The sequence below is a fragment of the Esox lucius genome, chromosome 20 (assembly GCF_011004845.1).
Source record: "Esox lucius isolate fEsoLuc1 chromosome 20, fEsoLuc1.pri, whole genome shotgun sequence".
NCBI classification, from domain to species: domain Eukaryota; kingdom Metazoa; phylum Chordata; class Actinopteri; order Esociformes; family Esocidae; genus Esox; species Esox lucius.
The window spans coordinates 14538903-14561482 of NC_047588.1; the positions used below are offsets into that span (position 1 = coordinate 14538903).

The 22580-nt window shown below is 40.3% G+C and overlaps 1 protein-coding gene across 1 annotated transcript; it reads left to right on the top strand.

Moving 5' to 3' along the window:
* Positions 1–454: 454 nt before the first annotated feature.
* rab11al (RAB11a, member RAS oncogene family, like) lies at positions 455–13786 on the top strand. The gene is made up of 5 exons (XM_010905900.5): positions 455–847; positions 3817–4012; positions 5134–5327; positions 6807–6887; positions 12272–13786. The coding sequence occupies exons 1-5, from the start codon at positions 808–810 to the stop codon at positions 12409–12411; spliced, it is 651 nt and encodes a 216-aa protein (XP_010904202.1). The 5' UTR covers positions 455–807; the 3' UTR covers positions 12412–13786.
* The last annotated feature ends 8794 nt before the right edge of the window (positions 13787–22580 follow it).

The window sequence follows — 22580 nt, forward strand, 5'->3', positions numbered from 1 at the left end:
GACGGGATTTACACAGTTATCAAAAGTCTGAGCCAAATTAAGCCTGATCAAAACAAAGACCTTCCCTCTGTATCAGAGGGAAAGGTGAAGCTATTTTCACGTCTTATGTACATAATTATGTCAAACCCTCTCAGATCTTCACAAGTGCATGGGGGTGTAGGTCTTAGGTATCCATTTGGGATATGCCCCGAACGTTTGATGACCTTTCAAAACAACTTATTACCACAGTCGTTTTTATTACCTCAGTTAACGCCTTGTATTTAAGACGCTGCAATCGGATTTTGGACAATTGGCATGAACGAGACATCAACATACCTGCAAACGGTTGATACGTCACTGGAGTAGGTCGGTGGAGGCAAATCATGACTGACAACAAACTAGACCAATAAGAGAAAATTCAGTGACAGGTGTCTAACGTCAATTGACCATTCGACATTGGGTAATGGGCGGGGCTAGAAACTCCACGTTACGTAGTTTTGACTTCGGAAATGGCAAATGACAAGTGGTAGGGAAATGAGAAACTTTGTGGAAGATAAGTAGTTTGTAATCCTTGAAAAGTTGACAGTCAAATAGGAGAAGTATATTCGAATATATATTATAGCATCTGGTCGTAATTTTGGAGGTGTAGACACAGTACCTACTCACCTTTCTGAATCGGTTCGTTCTGAAGAAGGCGTCTGTCGCGACACAGCTAGCTAAATGATCCAGAAGTTTTGTCGAATTGAACAGAGAAACCACGAACTATTACTAGAGATTTCATTTCATATCATAATTTCATATTCGCATTGTTAAAAATATATTAAAGAAATGACGAATAGAGAGGACGAATATGACTATCTTTTCAAAGGTAAGTTTTGTTAACCAATACTTGACTTTGACATGTTAGACTGATAGTTTGTGTGTAGTCATTTCGACCTAGTAGTACTGTCCCCAGCTAGGTTGGTTGGCAACATCACACCGGTTTCAGCTTATAGGCTGTGCTGTACTGAACTTGTTTAGCTGTCAAAAACAGTCCGACTGGGTTGCAATACTGTTGCTAACTACTGTATGTACCGTTTAAGTGACAATGACTTGAGGAAATGCCTATTGGCATTGCAGTGTAGTAGTGACAACTTTGAATTGGTTGAAACTATTGCGTTTCATTTCAGTAAATTTGGCCTACACGTATGGCTGACTACATACTATACATGCCACATGAACGTTGCTTGGCTGTGTAGGTTAGTTGATTGCAACAGCACGTTACACTGACTAAAGCATCCAGTAGCATTAAGTCATCATCTTGTGGTGGGCATATGATGCAATCGCCAGGAGAGGCAGTGTTGGTCAACAAGGGTTCATATTGCCCACTGATTGGTATGATGACACCTCATGATACAGCACTGACTTAAACAGATTGTAACCCTCTAAACGGATTGCAGGACTTTAACCACTTTTTGATTGCTCCCCATTTGATTTGAACTAAACATTTGTGGTATCTCCACATGTTAGAAATATTCAGAAAGTATACCACAGCATACCATGAGACATCCCATGTCTTTGTTTCTGGAAAATAACACATGGATTTGGGTTGTGGGATCAACAACCCAAGACCACCATATGTTGAGGCTCAATATAGGCATAATGTCACAGTGGTCATTTCAGTCATAGAAATGGAACCCTGGCTTTGACAGAATTAGCTGTCATTGGTGCACAGTAAAAATATTTTGGCTGTCAGTTTTGGATATATTGGGTTGATTTTAGCTGAATAATATTCAAAAAATGTCCATTTCAGCTTGAGGTGAAATCAGCTGTATTTGTAACTAGTTTAAAATGATGATGCTTTTGTGTGGTCATCATGGCATGGCCGAGTCATGGGCATGAGATCCATTCAGGCATCATTCTCATTTTAATTTGTACCTCATCTTAGTGTTAAATGCATGTAGACACAATAGGCTAAATCTGGGTTAATTTGGATAGAGGAGATTCTGGTTGACTTTCTGATAATGTGGATCTTCAACCTTGTTTGTGGAATTGTTTGAAAGTAAATATTCTACTGTGATTTTCAGTTCAATACATTTTCAGCCAAACATCATGTCACCCACCCTATTCAAGACCATGCTGTGTCTAAGCCAATGGTGGGCAGAACACAAACACCACAGATTATATACAAATGATGAAATGGAGTAAACCTGTAGTGACATGATAGTGGGTACTTTTCAAATGTCCTCTTTGCTCTGTCTATACACTGACTTCCCTTGTGGGCTGTTTTGTCTTTGACAAAGAGAAGTGCACAGGGCCCTTTTTTCCTATGTGGAACTCTGAAGAACTGTGTTGTCAAACTGGTAAGACCTGCATTAGTCAGGTATACGTCTTAGTGTCACTGTCCCTGTATATCCGTAGGGAACATTAGCAAAACTTGCCAAATACTACAATGATTGTATAAAAAGAGGGCTAAGACACAATAATTGAAGATAAAATGAGGACTAACTGTGGGCCACATTACCAGATAGTTATTCCCTTAAGGTTTCTGTCCACCTAACCCTACAGTTTCAATCTTTTGAATGCATTCTCTTACTGCACCCCTAACTGTTCCGACATGAGTCAGTCAGGTGAGCAGCTGAGTCATTGCACCCAAGTAAGGAAAAGCCTAAGTGTTGCACAGCAAGTTGACCAACTTTCTGGTTGAAATTGCTCCCACACATGCGCTTCATTATATTGTGAAAGAGTCTTCTTTACAATTAAATGTAGCCTATGCTCTTGCTAATTCAATCGTTCCTTGAAATAACTTCCTAATATTTTATTGGAAAACATTTTGATTATTTTTTAAAGAAAGCTGGGCGACGCTTTAGGTCAAGGCTATAACATTCTATCCAAGAATAGAAATGATTGTACCATATCTATACAACTGTGGAATGCAACCAACACAATAAGGCCTAATGCTTTTGTTCCTCGTCCCATTGTTTGATAGTACTATGATATTAACACTGTCAGCTTGACCAGAAAGGGGAATTAAAGTTCAGCATCCTTCTTGTAACTGGCATTGGATATTGTTGTTTGGGAGCTACAAAGCCTCAGTGCTTAAGTTTCTGACTGGAATGGTAGTTGCCTATAGGCTATATTGCTTAACCTTTAAGTTCCCTTAGCTTGAGTCAAAAGTCAGTCGACACAAATGTCAGTTGGTTTTCAGGTTTCAACGTGTGTCTTTTGCACCACGTAGCACTGTGATTAGCATCTGTGCTTTGCGTGTTGGATTAGTACATTCCTTAGGAGTGGTAGATTGGTCAGTAAGGCTTCCTTCCTGCTTCCTAACAGCCTGGTAAGTTAGTGTTACGACTCTCCCGCTGCCTCCCTGCTTTTGTAGTCAATGTAAATACCCTCCCTACACACCTTGGATTTGTAGTGTCGAAATCCCAACCCGTTCCCAATGTTTTAATTGGTCCATAAAGGTTGTGGTGCTAAATGAATTTGCTGAACTGCACAAGTTGTCATCTTTGCCTGTCATATCAAACTTTAGTGACAACACCTAGCCTATGCACAACCTCCTGTATATCAGGGCTTCTCACATGACTGTTCATCACTGACTGAGGAGTATACACATGGCACAACCTGGGCCAATCCGGAGATGTTCAGTCTCTGCTATGAATCCATTTTAGTCGTTTCGCATACGTTCTTATCCGTTGCATCTTACTGTTCATCTTAGGATAGCCATGTGCGACAACCACCTCCCAAAAAGTACCTTTGATCCCAACAGAAAAATCTGTGCCAGTACTGAAAGCGTAGCACACATATTATGTTTCTGTCTTTCTTCTGCTTGACTTCTGCTTTGCTGTCTTCCAGTGGTGCTGATTGGGGACTCTGGAGTGGGGAAGAGTAACCTGCTGTCTCGCTTCACCCGCAACGAGTTCAACCTGGAGAGCAAGAGCACTATCGGGGTGGAGTTTGCCACCCGCAGCATCCAGGTGGAGGGGAAGACTGTCAAGGCACAGATCTGGGACACGGCGGGACAGGAGCGCTACAGAGCCATCACCTCCGCGTGAGGAACCCCCTAATATACTTCGATGATTGATTCATCTGGCGATACTTAAAAAATAACAAACGATCCAGCATTACCCTTAAGTCTTCATCTTGCACAATGCTCTATTCAATGCAACTTTAAATAGCAGTTATATTTATCGTGCGTAATGAACCTGTAAAATATTGAGATGACAAGTAAGTATAGAGAACGGTACAACATCACTGGCATCGTTTTAGCAGGCAGCTTTAACTGAATTACATTGACAAGTTCACCATTAAAACGAATGGATTGACTGGGGATGCATTTTCCCCAAAGTTTCTGTTGCAGAGAAATATAGAAATGGTGAACTCTGACTCTCATCGCACGATCCATTAGTTAGAGTAATGCTTTCAGGTATCAGTCACTGTTTGACTGTGAACAAATTCCACGTGCAGCAGTACACCCCCCATGTGGTGTTAACGTTACATTAAAGAGCAGCTCAACCATGCATTCAAGATGAACGACACCCCTACTGAACATATCTCAGGCCGTGAAGCCGAACTAAAACCTGCTCTGAAAAAACAGACCATGGCACACTTTTCTTTAATAGATGAATGTGTCGTGCTGTGCCCTCGTTGACCTCTGTTGTCATGGCTCCAATGTGTTCCCTTAGACGTGTGTGCGTCAGTGTTGTGCCCTCCTGCCAAGCCAGCTGGGTAAATTCTTCAAAACGTCTTCTGTGCAAAGTCCAGTAGAACTTAATTGTACACCTGGTTCCGCTGCTGTAACCACCACCTGCCATTCTCCCAATATTTCTTTGTCATTTTCTTGCTGTGTCTCACATAGACGCAACTAATCAATACTGACATTTGTTGCCAAGCATTTTTCATTATCGCGGTTGTGGATTCGTTGTTGGAGCCCTACAGCGTTCACTGGCGCACGTAAAGGTGTGTTTGTTGTGGGTTCTTCTGCCAGAGAACTGTGACTGAGCGCTTACCCTGCCAAACCTATCTTGACAACAGCTTTGAGCACGATTCTGTACAACGTTATTGCATTTAGCCAAACGACAGCCTGAGTCTTCCACCCCAGAGACCCAAGCGCTGCTCGCTCCGGTGTTTCCAGTCAGACTCAGCCCCCCCCCCCCTCCGTCCTGTGCGTAGGTACTACCGCGGTGCAGTGGGGGCTCTGCTGGTGTACGACATCGCCAAACACCTGACGTATGAAAACGCTGAGCGCTGGCTGAAGGAGCTGCAGGACCACGCTGACAGCAACATTGTCATCATGCTGGTGGGCAACAAGAGCGACCTGCGCCACCTCAGGGCCGTGCCCACGGACGAGGCCAGGGCCTTCGCAGGTGAACACACGCACACACACAATCTGGCTTTCCTTAGTGTTTCTCTTATTGCAGCTCTGCAAGGTCACACTACAGTAGACTTGTGTGTCTCTTGATCGTTTAGCGGTTTGCCAAATGCCGATCTGGGATTTAGTATTTGTATTTTATGCTTTGAAATTATAGTATCTTAACTCGTCCTGAACAATTTCCAGCCAGTTAGTAAGCTAGGCTACACCCGCAGATAGCTTTCCTTGGCCCTGACTGTTGAGCACATCACCAACACAGCCCTGATAACAGCCCAGTGAGGGAACTATATGCTAGGTACTTCCCTGTCAGAAACGATAACTGGCCTGCAGAGGACGCCGTGCCCGTGTCCCGGCCAGCTGCTGTTTCTATGGAGTTACAGTGTTCCTGCCAACAAACAATATGAGGAAGGCCACATCTCGGAAATCAGTGCATGATTCAGCATCATCATTCAGCGCTTCTATTCTTTCAGTATTTTTTCATTTTCAGAAAAAAACTCAAGAAGCGGAATTAGCTAGTGGGGGGGGTGTTAAATAGGAAGCTAAGGAGTGGGGATTGGTGAGTGAAAACAGGTGTGGTCAGAGGTGTGGCCTTGACCAATTAGAGCCACTAGGCATCTGCTAGTCAACTTTCAAAGATAATTGCAGTAATCTTCTTTTCAAAAGTGGAACAATGGCATTTAATGTTTGAAAAACAATCTGGAGCTGGGAACATGCACCTGAGTCTTGCAGTGGACAAGAGAATGTTCTGTTCAGTCGGTCCATACTTGGTAGACAGGCTTCAGTTGACGCAGGTTTATTCTGCAACTGTTACCAAAAGGTTTCTACATATGCACTGTTGCAACACTACGCAGAATAAAATAATTTTAGTATTACCGGGTATTTCTGCATTCTGTCCATGCTGGCTTTTGTGGGTTACCTGAGACATTGAACCACTGGGTGGACAATAAACCAAAGCATACAGGCTGATATAAACCTATTAATGTGCATTTTGGCTGAATGGCTGTTGGCCTTACTTTACCCGCTTTTAATCACCTTTTTTTACAAGGTAAAAGTTAATGTGTGATGTCATTATGTCCTGTTGTTAATTATTGTCACTTCGATGGAAATGCATTGTGGCAGGAGGTGGATTGTATCTGCTTTGTATGCAAAACATGATTGGACAAGTTATTGGAAACTAGCTACTGTCCACTTTAACCTTTGATGTGAAGGCAACACCAGGTAGCTGTAGGTACTGACACATCTCTAACTATTGAAATATGTTTTATGTTTAGCTGACCCGTTCCCTGAATATGTATATTTTTGGCTCCTAAGTGTGTCAATATAATTGTCATTTTGATGTTGTCGTGGCACAGTCAGATTGGAAAGTCTCAGTGCTTACATAGCGATGATGTACAATGATTGGATGGCGGTTTATAAAATATAGCTACTGGACAGCAGTTATAATGTGTGTTATAATTTGTTTTACTTTCTGCAGAGAAGCACGGACTGTCTTTCCTGGAGACTTCTGCCTTAGACTCCTCCAATGTGGAACTGGCTTTCCAGACAATTCTCACAGGTCAGTTTGAACACCATATATCACACTTCCTGCCACAATAATGGCAGATTTTAAATGATTATATATTTTATTATGTTTTGCTGTCAATCTACACTCAAGTCCCCATAATGACAAAGCAAAAAAAAAACGAAAACATTTACGTAATTAATACGTTTATTTTTTATTTATTTTTTAGAAGTGCCTTTAGCAGGTTATCACAGGTTAGTGTTCCTGTGTATGCTTCTACCAGGTTTGCACACCTGGATTTGGGCAGTAAAACAATCTATAAACTGCAACCTTCAGGTATCCCTGCAGATTTACAGGTTTTCAATCAGTTTGCAGGCATTCCTTTGACCAAGCCATTTAAAGACATTATTTGACTTGCTAGAAAGCCACTCTAGCTTTGTCTTGGTTTTGAGTTGTTATCATTGTTGTTAAAATCTGAACTAGCAAATTAATAAAACCAGAAAGTTAGGGGAGAACTTCTTTATTTGCAAGAGTCCTTGATTTTAATCTTCTTTGTATTACATGTTCTCCCATAATTAAAAAGTTAACAGCATTTTATGCCAGATCTGTGATCATATAGCCAAACCCTACACAGTCTATAATCCTCCAATCAGAAACGGACATGATATGTTCCAGCCTCCCTGCTGTCTTGGATAGTGCCCAAGGGTCCATTCATGAGTCTTTATGACAATCACCTGCACACACCAACACAATGTCTTGGAGTTCCAAACTCTATACAGGAGGTGTGTGGACAGGAGGTGTGGGGCCCATTAGTAATGGGCATCACATGTCCTACCCATTGTCCTTTGTACAGCTGTCAGTCAGCACTTCCATGTGTTTTGTTAAGTTGCCCATACGGTGTTTTCCCGTTTATAAACCATGACTCATACACAGATTTTGATTGCAGCGCTTAAAACATGGATTTCGACAACATTTTCAACCACAGCGGTTAATATGTGGGTGTGGTTAATACGTGGGTGTGGTTAATACATGGGTGTGGTTAATACATGGGTGTGGTTAATACATGGGTGTGGCTAATACGCAAGTTTAAATTTTTAAAACCATTTCCACAGATGATTGCTTGACCAAGTAGAGGTCTCAGAAACTCATGTAGAAAATATGATACAATTAGTGTTACAGGGTTTTCAAAAAACATAGTTACGGTTGCTAAGCCCGTCCACATTCACATTATTCAGATAAACAAGGGGACACAATAATTTAAACAAAAATTCAGATCTCAATATAAGAATGAGGAACTCCATGAACTCAAATGTGACCAGCACAGCCTCGTGGACCAGTCATGCTCCTGCACTGCCGGGTAAGTTGTGTTTATATAGCTATTATTGGGTTTTGCAAAAGGTAAATTCTCAGGGCAAATGGGGTTTATATATGGGTGTGGTTAATTCTCAGGTTTGTGTTCACACAAAGCTATGCTGAAAGAATCTTCACCCCAGTCTGAGTATTGTGTGCTTCAAGGATATTATATTTTGCTCCTTTCAACCTTAACTCAGTTCCGACTAGTCTCCCACTCCCTGTCACTGAGAAGCATTCCCATACTATGATGCTTCCAGAGATGGTAGTAGCCAGGTGATGATTGGTGTCTTTTTTCAGCCAGATGTCGTGCTTTGCATTCAGGTGAAGCACTACATCTGGAAAGAGAATCTGGTTTCATCAGGAAAGAGAATCTGTTCCCTCTTGCTCAGAGTCCTTCGGGGGCATGTTATATGCTGTTAGTCAGGAGTGTATTCCATAAAGGCCTGTGTCTATGGAGTGCATCAGAGATGGTTGTCCTTCTGGTTGGTTCTCCAATTGTTGCAGAGAAACTCTGACGCTATGTTAGAATGGCTGTTGCGTTCTTGGTCACCTCTCTTACCAAGGCCTTTGTCCGATTACTTGGCTCTAGGAATATTCTGTGAAGTTCCAAGCTACCACAGCGCACAGGACCACAGACTCGATTAAAGATTCATCTTTCAGCAAAACAACTTTCAGTGCTTTAGCAATAGTTTTTTATAACCTTCCCCAGATCTTAGTCTTAACACCATTCTATCTATGGTGGAACTGGCGTTAACAAAAACATGTCCATTTTGAACTATACATAGACCTGTTAGCCAGTCAGAACTATAGAAGCCCTGTATGTAAATATAACATTTACCACACCCCATTTACATTAAAACGGAACTGTGTGTTTGATGGACATTTTCCAAAGTAATATAATTTGTTAAAGCCACACAATTCCCTTGAATGTTTTACTGCAAATGTAGTATAGAAATACAACTGTAGTCCACCTTTATTGGGGAAGATAGTCCTGATCAAACCGCCACAAAAAGGTAAACTGTGTCCCTCATGATGACACCACTAGCCATATCTAGATCTATAATCTGTCAACGAAGCTGCAGATTAACCCTTTCACACATTTTCAGTTTGAAGTTGTTCCTCAAAGTTGTACTTACACTTCTGCAGGCAGTCTGCCAATGTGTGCTTCTGTCTCAACTTTGGTTTACAACTGCTCATTAGTGAGAGTAAAGGAGAATGCCAACAATTCTGCAAGCTAATGTTTGGACCACAAACAGGCATATAATGAATCAGTAAAAACGGTGGAAAGCACAGCCCGTCAGTCCTTATCACGGATGGGCTACTGTAGTAGACAACCACTTGTTTATGCTCCTACCAGTTGAAAACAAGTAATGGCTCCATTTGGCACATGATCACCAAATCTGTAGAATTTTGGGAGTGGAAGGACACTGCCTTATCCAACAAACCCGGTTTCTGTTGCTTGATGCTGACAGCAAAGTCAGTATTTGGCATAGTCCGCTTGTGTCATGGACCCATCATGCCTTGTGTCAACAGCAAGGTTGTGGTGTAATGATGTGGGGAAGGGTTTCATGACATGCATGAGCCTCCTTGATACCAATTAGGAAATGTTTGGAATGTTTGACCAGGTGCATCGCTTCATAGCGGCCGATGTCCCTTTTCTCATGAATACATCGGGCAGGATGATACTCCACCACAAAGCATGTATTGTCCGGTCCCAGGAATATGAGAGTTCAGTTGAGTTGCTTTCACTGTCTGCAGATCTAAACCAAATGGAGCCGAGTCCAATCTACATTAACTGCGTGAAGCCAAGTTGTCAGCATGGACCTGAGTGTGTTGAATGGGTTTCCAAAATGTTGCGATGGTAGCCGTCTGGTGCGCTCCAATTTCTCCTCTACCACTCCACAATGAGCTCTGGTAGATTTTGGTTTCCTTCAACACCCTTATTTAAGCGCTTGTTCTTGGACTACTTTAACCAAATGGTAGACTACAAAATCACAAAAGTAGATGGTGGGTTTGTGCAATTGCAGGAGTGTTATGGGGTGGCAGTTTTCCTTCAGGCGAGCCGGAAAATTGACGTTGAGTTTGTGCACAAGGACCGGTCTGGGAGCGATGAGTGGGATTTCAACCTCGGCCTCCATTCACATCCACTAGCATTGACCGACATCTGCTGTGGAACCGTTTAGACCCATCTAGAATTTAGAATTTTGTGGAGGCAACCGTCTGCTTCTAGATGGTTTACTGAACAAACTGGCCCGTAAGCTCATTATTCATCCATTGGTCTTTATGGGTAGCATTTGTTATGCTAAGCATATTTTTAGAAGTGGTTAGTAATTTATGGGTAACCAGCTAAACTTCTTTATATGAAGTATTGGCTTTTAATAATTTGTTTATTAAATGTCATGCCAAATGTATATGTTTCATTAACTATTTGAGCTCTGAGAGCTTTGCAGTGTGTTTTGTTCAGCCAGGACTCATTGTCAACCAATAGATGGCAGCAAAACCCTGGGCATCATGAGGCATCTACTATAGGATTACTGTGCAGTGTATTGAATGGCACCTGACATTTTTAAGATCAAAAGTTACTTCTAATGGCACACTTTATTTCCTTGTACCCTAAACTCAAGCCAAGGTTATTATGCACATCTGGGAAAATAGATTACTCATACACATTGCAGTATCTGGGAAGGAGATTACTCATATCTATTCACAGTTACTACCGCGATGACAATTTACTGGGAAGTATTGATGTTAGCCACACCTTAGAAAGGCATCTGGTAATGCATTGCCGATGATGGTGGCTTGTCAATATAAAAATGGCAACGGCCACCTCAAAAACCCGAGTGTGTGAGGACCAATCAGCTCAATGAGCAGGGCCTTCAAATCAGCATGCTCCCTGCCTTTTGTGTTCTGCTTTTCCCTGCACGTCTAATTCCCACTGAATGCATTTGTGTAATTAGTCATCCTACTCTCACCACATCTTTGGCTATCATTTTTAATTCATAAAAACTTCAAACCAACAAGGCCCAATGAACTGATGATAGTGCTAATTGTCTCATTAAGGGTGGGGAATGGAGCCGATAGTGCTCACACATGTAGGAACTGAACTGGATACTCCCTGATCCTGGAAGCTTGCTGACTGTATCTAGCTGTTGAAATACCCGGTCAGGGGTTTTTGAGATCATCTCATCTGCTCTTTTTCACAAGACAACAGATTGGAGGTTTTCAATCTGTTGTTAATTTCGAATATGTATGAGTTTGTCTTCAGTTATTTTATTTTTTTTCCTTCAACCCGGGTGGTCAAGGAAAAGATCAAGAGTTCAGTCCCCATGTGTGAGCAACACAGTCTTGTTTGTTTGTTTTTTGTTACCTTTCATTGTTTTTTCAGTGAATACAGAACAAACAGTTGAAGTAAAAAAAAAATAGAGCATTTCTCAAAAAGTAATGAAAAAATTGAAAAACGATCAATGTGTTGTTTGTATAAGTGCACATATTCCACAACTATAACTTTGTACAAGGATATTTTGCTTGGATAACAGCAGTAAGTCTGCTAGGATAGCTCTCTATCAATGTCATACCCCTGGATTTTGCAATGTTTGACTGTAGGTACTGCGTACATTGGGTGATATCTTCTGGAAATAAGACAAATGTTATACCTTGATCTCATTAGACAACTGCACAGGTTTACATTTTTAACTTAAGCACACTGGGAGGTTTAATCTTTCTTGCAAAATGTGTACAGACTTGGATGTTCACACTACTAAACACAGTAACAAAATCCATTTTGTGCAACAAAGTTAAGTTTATTCTTAAATTCTTTTTGAAGATAAATTACCATTTTGGTTTCCCCTTACATATTGTTTGTTTCAAGATCAAGTTAAAGGTGAAAGAACATTGAACATTGTCTTAAAGTCAGCCTGTACTTGAACCAAAGCTAGATTTTCAGTAAGCTTCTGTTGACTTTATCCACTGGATGTAAAAAAAAAAAGTATTTTTCTAGTAAGGGAAGCTTTGTTTACCCTCCTTTACTCTTCACCTAACAACAACCGCTGTATCTGTTTCTTTACCTTTCTGTCTCTCTCCTACAGCCATCTACAATATTGTATCCCAGAGGCAGATATCGAGCCGCACAGATGCTGACTTTTCGCCCAACTCCAATGTGGTGCCCATCACCGTGCAGCCTACGCAGAATGCTAGCAAGCCGAGTGCCTGCTGCCAGAACAACTGAAACCTCACTACTGCCAGGGGGAGTCAGGGAGGGACAGGTAGACAGGGAGGGTGGACCAGGAGACGAGGAGAGACAGGGAGACAGACAGAAAAGGGGGGTAGGGGAGAGATCCGCAGGGGGGCAAACGGACAAAAAGGCACACAAAGGGTGCAACCAAGTGTGCTTCTATAGCCTCTGTTTGCATGGCAGTCTGTCCTCAACTAATTCAATAAGCTTCATGGTTACGCCTTGGATTGATCGGTTTTAAATATGAAAGGGGACATGAATTGAATGTAATTGAATTTAATTTACATTAATTGAAAAATTTAGAATGTTACGGTATGGTCCGCCATATCTTTCCACAGTTTTTGTCACTCATTGTGAACTGATGCCCCATTGTAATAAGCCTGTGAACGCTAGCCCAATTCCCCAGCACAGAAAACAGCAAAAAGATTTGCCTGTGAAGACCTAATTGACTTCACTGAACTGTAAACCCCCTCCCTCCTTCTACCCAGCCTGCTCCTCCCAGGCTTATTTAAGTTTGTATCCCAATGATATTTATTTAACATTGTGTTGAGGTTTTCCGCTAACATGCAACATGGGGTGGACTTCATTTGCGTACTATATGAATGGTGTCGTCTCTTGGTTCTTGCTTTCACTGGTAATCAGATCCTTTTATGATGGAGTCATTAAATGTAACTACCCTTGGCTAATGGGGAAACGAGATGTTAAAGACCTCATCTCAAATGTACCTGGTCAAATATCTCTGGCCAGTCTAAACTGCACAACATGAGTGGTCTGTGGCAATATCTTCATGTCCATTTGATCAGTGCACTTTCACTTCTTTTTAGTCTTCTTTTTGTAGTATAAAAAAAAAAGAAATGATTTCTCCAATCAACATTTTCATTTACAAATCGTTTTTTTTTTCGTTTCTTTTTTTTACCCAAAATCTTTTCAGTCTTGGTGTTTGGGGTGTTATCCTTTGCCGGCTTAAGTCAACTTCTTGTTTTTCTTATGGCCGTCTGTACGAGAGGGTTATATTCTGGTTGCAGTGGTAGAAGGGCCCTGTCAGTGGAGGTCTGCCTGTTGTCCTAGAACAGTCCAAGGCCCATAGCATTGCCCACTGCAGGGTCTCTGATGCACCCGAGACGGCTTGTTTTATGGAGGTCCTCTACTTCCCACCTGGCCTTATCCGCTGCATGCACCTGGAACAGGTCCAGGTCTTCTGGGTTTTCCTTTCGCACTGTCCCAGGTCTCTGTGGTTCTACGGTATTTGTGGGTGTGTTTTGTCAGTAGGTTGGTTAGATTGAGTGTTAGGAAGGTTTTTAAAATGCTAATTTTCATATCTGTATATTTGGATTCCATGTGTATAAATAAATGTCATTTGTTAATAGCCTTTTCTTATTCCTTGCCTAATTTACTTAACTTAAAAACAGCTGTACTTACTCTCTTGTGGTGCTTGTCTACTATTACACAACTGCATCTACAAAATACTTTTAAAACAAGACAATGCAAAGGGCATCCATATTTTAGTTTTTTGTTTTATTAGAAACATTTACAATACATTTTGAATCTTGGAAAAATAACAAAGAAACGATTAACTAATATGGCGCAGATACAATAATAAAATATCCCCAAAAAATGATTCACAAAAACATGTGCTAAGAAATAAACCTGCAATATCACATACCTCTTGCGGGCATGACACACTGTAACAAAGTTCAAAGAATACTTTTTTATCAAAGTGATGGCCAGCCATGAACAGCCACATGGCAGACCTCTCTCACTGATCACAGAGAATTCAGAAACTAAAGCCAGGAGATGCTGGCCCAAAACTAATGCACTAAGACCACTATAAGACCGGTATGAAACACTTCTACGGTGCCGGAAGAATCTGAAGAAACGCTACCAAAGACAAACTGTTCGACTGCAGTGGTCCCTTCTGAAGAGGACCGCGTTAAGGTCAGAAGGTCATTTCAGTCCCCATTCTTCTGTCTGTAAAGACTTTGCCATCCTGATATAATGTTGAATTGTACTTCAAAGGTTTGTTTAACTGTCTAGTTTCATGATTAAACAAATTCATTTCAGGCTCATCAGTATGTGGAGGAATGACAACAAAACTTTCCTCTGCATGAAATAAAATTGGCAAAATGCTGACAGTGAGACATGGGGACTAAAACAACCTCTCTCTGTGGTACCTGAAACAATGATCCTCTTTTCTGTCTAAAGGGGTGCCAACTATGAAAATCTACAAGGGAAAAACAACTCCAGACCCCTTGTGTTAAAACAATACACAGGGTCTGTGCTGTTTATTCAGTCTAGGTGACCATACAAGATACATGCAAACTAGTACAGATATGAATGTGTTGGTGTGTGTGGCTTATAACCATTGATCTACTACATTGTGCACCTGCCTATGTGCTTAAACTGTTGTCTCTCAGCTCAGTTCTCACGCTCTGTCATGTTTTCACATGAAAGAAACGTGAGCCCAATTTCAAAGTAATCATTCATTAAGGCGTTGATTATGTCCTCTTGCTAGCAATTAACTCTCTCTCTCCTTACTAATCACAAAGGGTCCCAAGTAGTGGACATGAATGAATGTAAGAGGTTGTGTGTGCACGTGTGTGTATTTGAATATGTTACATGTGCCCCTGTGGTAAAGGACACCTGCGTCACTCATTTTCAGCAGTGCAACCACAGCTGAAGCTGTGTTAGCAGAAAAAGTTGAATGAAGATAAATTAAAACAAGTTAAGAGTCCAGAGTAAACGTGTAATGGGGCCAGTCAGTATGGGGTTAGTCAAAGGGGAAGCAAGCAGCACGTTCATGAAAGAGTGCTGTTGCGAGACAAAAATGTGGAATCGAGGCACAAAATTGATGCTCAGTGACTAAAATACTTCCAATCCTAAAAATATTATATTATCTTCTGTCATTCCACTGTGAATGCACTGGTGTTCTTTGAAATAGTGCATCTCGGAAGTTAAAATATAAGCTATGGGGAACCCACATCTACTTTATTTCATTTACAATGAAATGTGTGGAGGTGAGTTTCCATAAATAAAACTTTTATTTTTAACCATTAGTAGAAACCAACTTTCCTGTGTTTAGAAATATATTAACTCCTTGTATTTTTAATTAAAAAACAAAATGTCTTCAGGTTACTCATAAATATGTTTAATTCATTTTAAGATTTTCATAAATAACATCCAGAAACTGACTTATTCCTCATCATACTATGAAATAATAACCCATGTTAGCAAAATAGATTTTCAAAAAACTGTAATTAGATGTTTTTTTTTATTTTTTATATATTTTTTTGCTTTCTATAAATGTATGTGGAACTCATATATAGTCTGCGGTGAAAGCCTCTCAAATTATTTCCAAAACAAACTTAAAGCTTACTTTAGAATTGATGAACCAAAAGGCAAAAGGAGTGCATTGGTTGAGTGGTCATCTTTTACATTCAAATGCATTACTTGCTCATCTTGTGATTATGATAAGTTGGAATAATTGCTTAAATAATTGCTTAAGTGCATTAATTTTAATAAGGGTTTTCTATCACTCCTTTTAAGGGGCACTACGATTATTATATATAATGCATACATTTGTTAAAGAGAAGAAAACCAGCCAGAGTTTCGATGGTTACTATTGTAGTACGCACAATATATTATTGTAAAGAAGTCTAACAAAAAAAACATTGTTAATGAAATTGATATCCCGTAACTCATCCCAGCTCCATCTTTGCTTCTCCATGAAGTGGAGCCCTTCCTATCCCAGGTCAGTTATACACAGTGGGGTGAGAAAGGACAGACTATGTTGATGAAGATAAACAAAAATTACTAGAAAATTATTCAAATACTGAGCTCAGAAAAGGTGGACAACATGGGGATATTACATTTACTCTAATATGATTTTCAGAGAAAGAACAAGTCACCTTGGAAGAAATCTGGAGCCTTTTCTCCCTGCAGAATCCTTTCAAATCTATGATATCTTTAGTTTCAGCGTATGCACTATGCCTTATTCAATTCAAAATACACATTTTCAGTGACTGAGATGGCCATTAGAAAATGCTGACTGTGACCAAAGATGACTTTGGCCACACACCAATGATAGGACTGGCATCAAAATGAGAATGCATGTGCAGAAAAGGATCCCATTCCTACTGAAAAATATAGTATTGGATCTTTAGATTTTATCACCCGGTTTTTGCCTCTATTGGATCTGGGTTCCTCATCAAGTACCAGGATATATTAGCCAATCAGCTGATGCCTCTAAAGAGGCAGGACCATAAGTGCAGATGAAGGATTTTGCATGGAGGAATGATGATCTAAAATCTCTCCAAATGTCTTCTCCAACTCACAAAATAAAGGATAACAAGCATTCACTTTAATCCTTTAGATAAATATTTATTATTTTTTGTGACTTTTTTAGTTATGAGTTGTTTTTCTGAGCAATTATATTAGTATAAAATATCATTTCCCAACTTTTTGAATATTTTAATAAATTATTTGTAAAGATTTATTGTATGTTCTTCATCTGTGCTGTCAATTCCTTCTCACACCACTGTATCAATCTATACCTCAGTAGACAGAAATTATTTTAATTTCCATATCAATTACACCACAAGGTAAATATGAAATTAAATATATGTCCATCTTGATTTCTTTAAAGCTTTTCATACACCTTGTGGAATATTTAAATGCCATGGGATCGTAACTGAACTCATAATCTTACGTAATGTACTAAACTATCATGCAAAATTCTTTACTTCAAACATGGAGGATAGAGTTAACTTTCCTATAAACAATATTAAACTAAAACCACAGTATTATTTGTGAAGTAACAATGATACTGCTGTGTATTAGTGTAATCGACTTTCATCTTCATTATTTAAGTGTTGTTCAGTCTGGGGTCTTTGACAGTCCCTTTAGCTGCAATTCAACATGAATCCCTACCCCTTCATTTTCTCATGTAATAAGTATTCCTGCCCCATTCTGAAGAAACATTTACTTTTCAAGACCAGTCTAGCCTGTTCACATTAAGAGCTGGGACAATGAAACAAAACTCTCCTTGACATTCAAATATCTAAGGGTGATGCATTATGGTTGGTCTCTTTGGGCAGTGATTGGGTAGTCACTGAAGCTTCTGTAGCGTTAAATAAAGATCACCAAACAGAAGGAGAATATGTCTTTATTGAGACAAGCTCCATTTCACAAATATTGACTGAAGCTTGTATGGTTTATGAATTTTGACAAAACTAACACTAGTGTTTTATTAAAAAATTGCTGATTGTTCCTGTATTGACCTCAGCCATGTTCATCTATAAATCCAAGCTATGATATGTGTTAGCATTCGTAGAATTGGAAGCTTATGATTAGCAATAAGTACTATTGATGTCGACCTCTCCCGAGGTTTTGTTCTTTGGCTACCTTTGACCTGTTATCTTAAATCTGCTAACATTGGATAATGACAACTACTATAACAGAAAAAAGAAATCACTAAAAGTTGCCATCAGGCAGCTGTGGAACATGATTTGGAACCAATCTAAACACTGAAAAATATTCTCATGATATGCTAATTGGAACTAGATGTTTCTCCCTAAACATGTGTAAATACATAATAATACATGTTAAATAAATGCTTTTTTGTTTTAAAGGATGGCTCATTGTATTGGGCATTCAAATATGTGGATATGGAAGAGGTTTTCACAGATCCTGACAGAATCCCACTTCCATCCAACTACAGTGTGTGACTTAATGTGTCACCCACCTAGCAGTACATCTCCACAGGACAGAGCTGTTGAACTGATCCTAGAGGGCAGAAACATTCTGCTTCTTATCCTCTCCTAATCAGAGGTTGATTTGGAACTGGGCCACCAGAGGAGTGCAATTACCAGGTACAAACAGAAAAACAGAAATGATTCCGCCCTCTGGGACTGGAGTGGAATATCCCAGTCATGGGAGTTATGAATTCCTGCTTTTAAAATGCCCTCAATCGTTTATGTTAAGTTCTTAAAGCATTGTAAGTTTGTAATTAAATGCTTACTTTTACAATGCAGTTGGTTTCTCCCAAATATTAGGTATTGTCTTCTCACAATTCCACAGCTACTAAGAGAAAGGAATCTTGAGGTTGCACTGGTGTTGGCACACCCTGTCTTTGAGGTATGCTTGCAGTCTTATTCATATTCAATGTGAAAAAGACAATGGATTAAGCAGTCAGAAATGACTAAAGCAGGACGTCAGAAAGCAACAAAAACGTAATAATGTGCCAAAAACTGTTACTAATTAATTACTGTTCTCATCCACCATTGGCATAAATCCATATTCACTACTAAACAATGATAGACCAAATTTGAATAATATTAAAATGAATCAGAGTTCTGTTCTGGATGGAGTTTAATTCTATGAACTTACTAAACTGGCTCTTTTGTTTACTGTTGCAGTATTGACATTATTGCTTTTCATCCTAATGTACATAAAACCTGATTCATCCAAAGGGATCTAGGAATAGTTTACATATTTGAGAGAATGGATTGATATATGTCAGTGGATTCATCAATACAGCACTGTATTCATTATAATGGTATATAGTATTGTGTGGTTCATTTCTTATCTATATATTTGACTTGATGAAATGCTTAAATTTTTTAGTTTACTTACAATCTTATATGTATGGATCTATCAATATACACTTCGTCTTTAAGTTTAAGGATGGGGGACATTATATATATAATTCAAAGTGATCTTAGTCCATAAAGAAATAAATTCAAAATGATATGTTCACCTTGTAAAAATAATCAAAATCCCACTTATATAGCAGGCATTTGACTGGATGTATATTACTGATATATATATACACAGATGCGCAGAATCGTTTCTCATAAAGTATAATGCTCATTTCTTTAACAGCCTCCAAAACACTGACTCTCTAAAAAGCCCTCTACATTAAACCAGTGCAAACTCAACCAAGTCATTAGTACCGACTGAATGGTGAGAGGTCTCCAATAATACCACTACTACAAGGAATAACAATATCAATATTAATAAAACATGATAGGGAATCCTTATGTGCATGTCTTTCAAAATCTATGAAGAAATATTCACCATCAGTGGTCAGTTTGGTATGAATAATATGTGTTGTCTGATAATAAGGTGCTTTACTTCATATTTTAAGTAAAGTGTTCAAGAAGCTAATTTCCCAAATTCATTTAATTCCACCTAACCCAGTTAAAATCACATTCTTTCCTGACAAATCGTTTTTTAGGGGGCAATACTATGAAAGGCCTATGTCACTAACCTGTCACTTCAAAGTCAACACAATTTAAAAAATATTAAGGCTTAAAATAAAATAGAAAATAATAGAAAACACTATATTCAGTTTACAGCATTATATGGCCTTGAAATTGTCATTGAAAATTCAGACCAAACCAATGTGCAATTCTCCCCATTTATAAATAGTCAACTTTGATCAATTTCTAGACATGTAATAGAAATGAGATACTCTTTGTGAAAGTACAGTGCTATTTCTTCACAGTCCGCCGGCAGCAGGAGTGGTCTGCTGACAGTAAAGGAGGGAAGGGCTCTGCTGTGAGTAGGGACAACAGTCTATTGTAACAGGTTCATCATATTGTGATGGCCAGAAGTTGAGCAAAAGAGTTCTCGTGTAAAATGCAAACTGATGCACAGTGTTAGTGACCTGCCCAATCACCAGCATGTCCTTGTTCACCTACCACCACCAGCAAACATGAGGCAGCAACTCTCTAACTACCCCTCCATAAGACACACACACACACGACCCTCCTCACAAAGACCATATCTGCAGGTTCTCTCGTCTGCCTGTCTCTCCACCCCAAAAAAAGACCCCCTCTTATCCGCCAACGACTCTAATCCCCTCCCTCCTCCCTCTGAATCCCTGGGCTGGGGCTAAGGCAAGGGGTGTGTAATTTGATTCAGCAGGAGTGGTGGCTAAATGGGGCGTTTCCTCCGCTTTCCTGTCAATTACAATCATCTGATTTCATTCTGGGGGCCCGGTGCTGGCCTGCCCTTGGCTGGGCCCTGGTGCGTGGGGTGGGGGGCAGCTGCAGGATGTCCCATGCAGTGGGCAGGAGAAAACAGGGGCTTGAGGGGGGCCTCCTGTGGAAACTTCAAACTGCACTCCCTCTCTGTCACGCGAACAGCCCATCCAAATCGGGGGTGCAGCCTGGGGTAAAAACCTCCAAGTTATCAGGCTCCCACTTCTGAATAGCAGTACACGAATGTCTGCATTATTTTTCGTCCACATCTTATTGAGGAGGTATTTACGCATCTTGTTCAGTGGGACGTTTCAAATAATCCTGTGGGTCATTATTTTACACAAAGTAATTACTGTGTCTAGCGATACTGTAGAGATCCTTTCTTGCTTCGGGACGCTCATTCTCATGTCAGGGCTGGCAGCCTGTTCAGTTGGTCTCTTTCTTTCAGATGCAGTTTTTTTTTCTGACGGTTGGGACAAAGGAGGCCCCTCTCCCTAGTAGGGATAGCTCAGAGCAGCGGAGGAGGAAAGAGGGAGGGAGGGATGGTAGGAGGGGTCCCGTTCGCCCAGCTGCACCCAGTCTGGCCCTTCTATGTCTGTAACAGAGGGGTGGGCCGGTCAGCAGGACTCTGTCCCACCCCCCGCGCTGCACCATGGTCTGCACACGCTCCGCACCTGGACCGGTCCGTTTGCCTAATTATTAATGAGTCGCTCCGGGCCGTGTCCAAGCACTCCAGGGCCCACACCACCGCTGCGCCCAGACAATACGGCCCACTCAGGGAGGCAATGCATTGTGGGATGGCAGCAATCGTTACCGTCTTTAACAGCCAATGATCGAAAAGTAACGGTGGGGGGGGGGGTGCAATGCCAATGAAAAGAGAAAAAGAGGGGACTATAAAAGACCCCCAAGTTGAGGTCATATCCACTGTGAGCAACGGAACACCTGCCCCTGCACAGCTCTGCTAATTACAGGGGGGGGGGCAGCAGGCCTCTCTGGGGAAGCTGAAGTACAATGCTGCTGGACAGGGGTGATGAGGGAGCTCGGCGTATGCCGGTACTGTATTCTAGAAGCGTTTCTCCCATTTCGGCACACCCTATCACCTACAGCAATTCAAAAGATGGCTCAATGTTTTGCTCAACTTCTGTCCACTCTTATGGCTAATGCTCTCTCTTATTTACACTGCGCACACCTCAGAGAGATGACTGTCAAAAGTGGCTGTTGTTCTGTCCTACATCGTCCAACTGACCACATAAGACAATAAAGTGGGGATACGGTGGCTTTCAAATAAGTTTGCTGGGGAGACAGATTTCCCAAACTAGCCAACTGGACGAATTCCAGTTCCAGAGGCTTTTGGCCTCACAAATGAAATCAGTGCTCAACACCAGCCATGCCACATGCTTTTCACGTGCCATACGGATCAAGCATCACTGGAAATGTTACCTGAACTGCAGTGATATTCCAGGTGTAACAAATATTTAAGTAAAGATATTCCGCAATACAACTTGTAGCATTCAATCAACAACTTGAACGAAATTCGATCTGTAAAACATATCTGCATAAAGAAAGGAGTTTGAGTGTGCTATCCTGTTCTTATGTACTGACAACATTCGAATCGATGTTTAGGGACAATTATCAGGTGTAACAATGAGTTTGAGGATACAACTGTCAGAAAGACGACAAGTGGATTGGAAGAAATCTTGGCTTTTGTAAAATTCAATAACATCATCAGAGTTTGTTACATTTTTAAAGCCACATAGAGGGCATGGGGTATGCGATGAATTTAACTTTTCATCAGCTACCTAATTGTTCAGGATGATTGACAATCATTATTCTGACTATCTGAAACTAAGACGATTGTAAGGTGCGATGAAAGATTCAATCTTATTCCTTCAGTTCGATTTTGACTTCCTATATCATTCAGGTGCAGATAACATATCAGGGAGTTAAACTGAACCTCAATTACTGTACCTCCTTTCCTTTCTCCATAAAAAAACCACTTCATGATAAAATAATTCTGAATCGTAAAATGCTCACATTCTATTTACTTCCACCCATACTGTGATTCATAAATGAATAACAGCAGCAGTAAAAAAAAAAAAAAAATTTAAAAAAAATATGAAAAAAATGCTAGATACTATACTTTTCATTATAAACAAAACTTTTATAAAATATATATGCATA

Bases quoted from the DNA above. Each gene is read 5' to 3' on its own strand.
- rab11al (XM_010905900.5), top strand. From the start codon at position 808: ATGACGAATAGAGAGGACGAATATGACTATCTTTTCAAAG. The intron at 4,013-5,133 runs GTGAGGAACCCC...TCCTGTGCGTAG, and splicing joins TACAGAGCCATCACCTCCGC to GTACTACCGCGGTGCAGTGG. The intron at 5,328-6,806 runs GTGAACACACGC...TACTTTCTGCAG, and splicing joins CGAGGCCAGGGCCTTCGCAG to AGAAGCACGGACTGTCTTTC.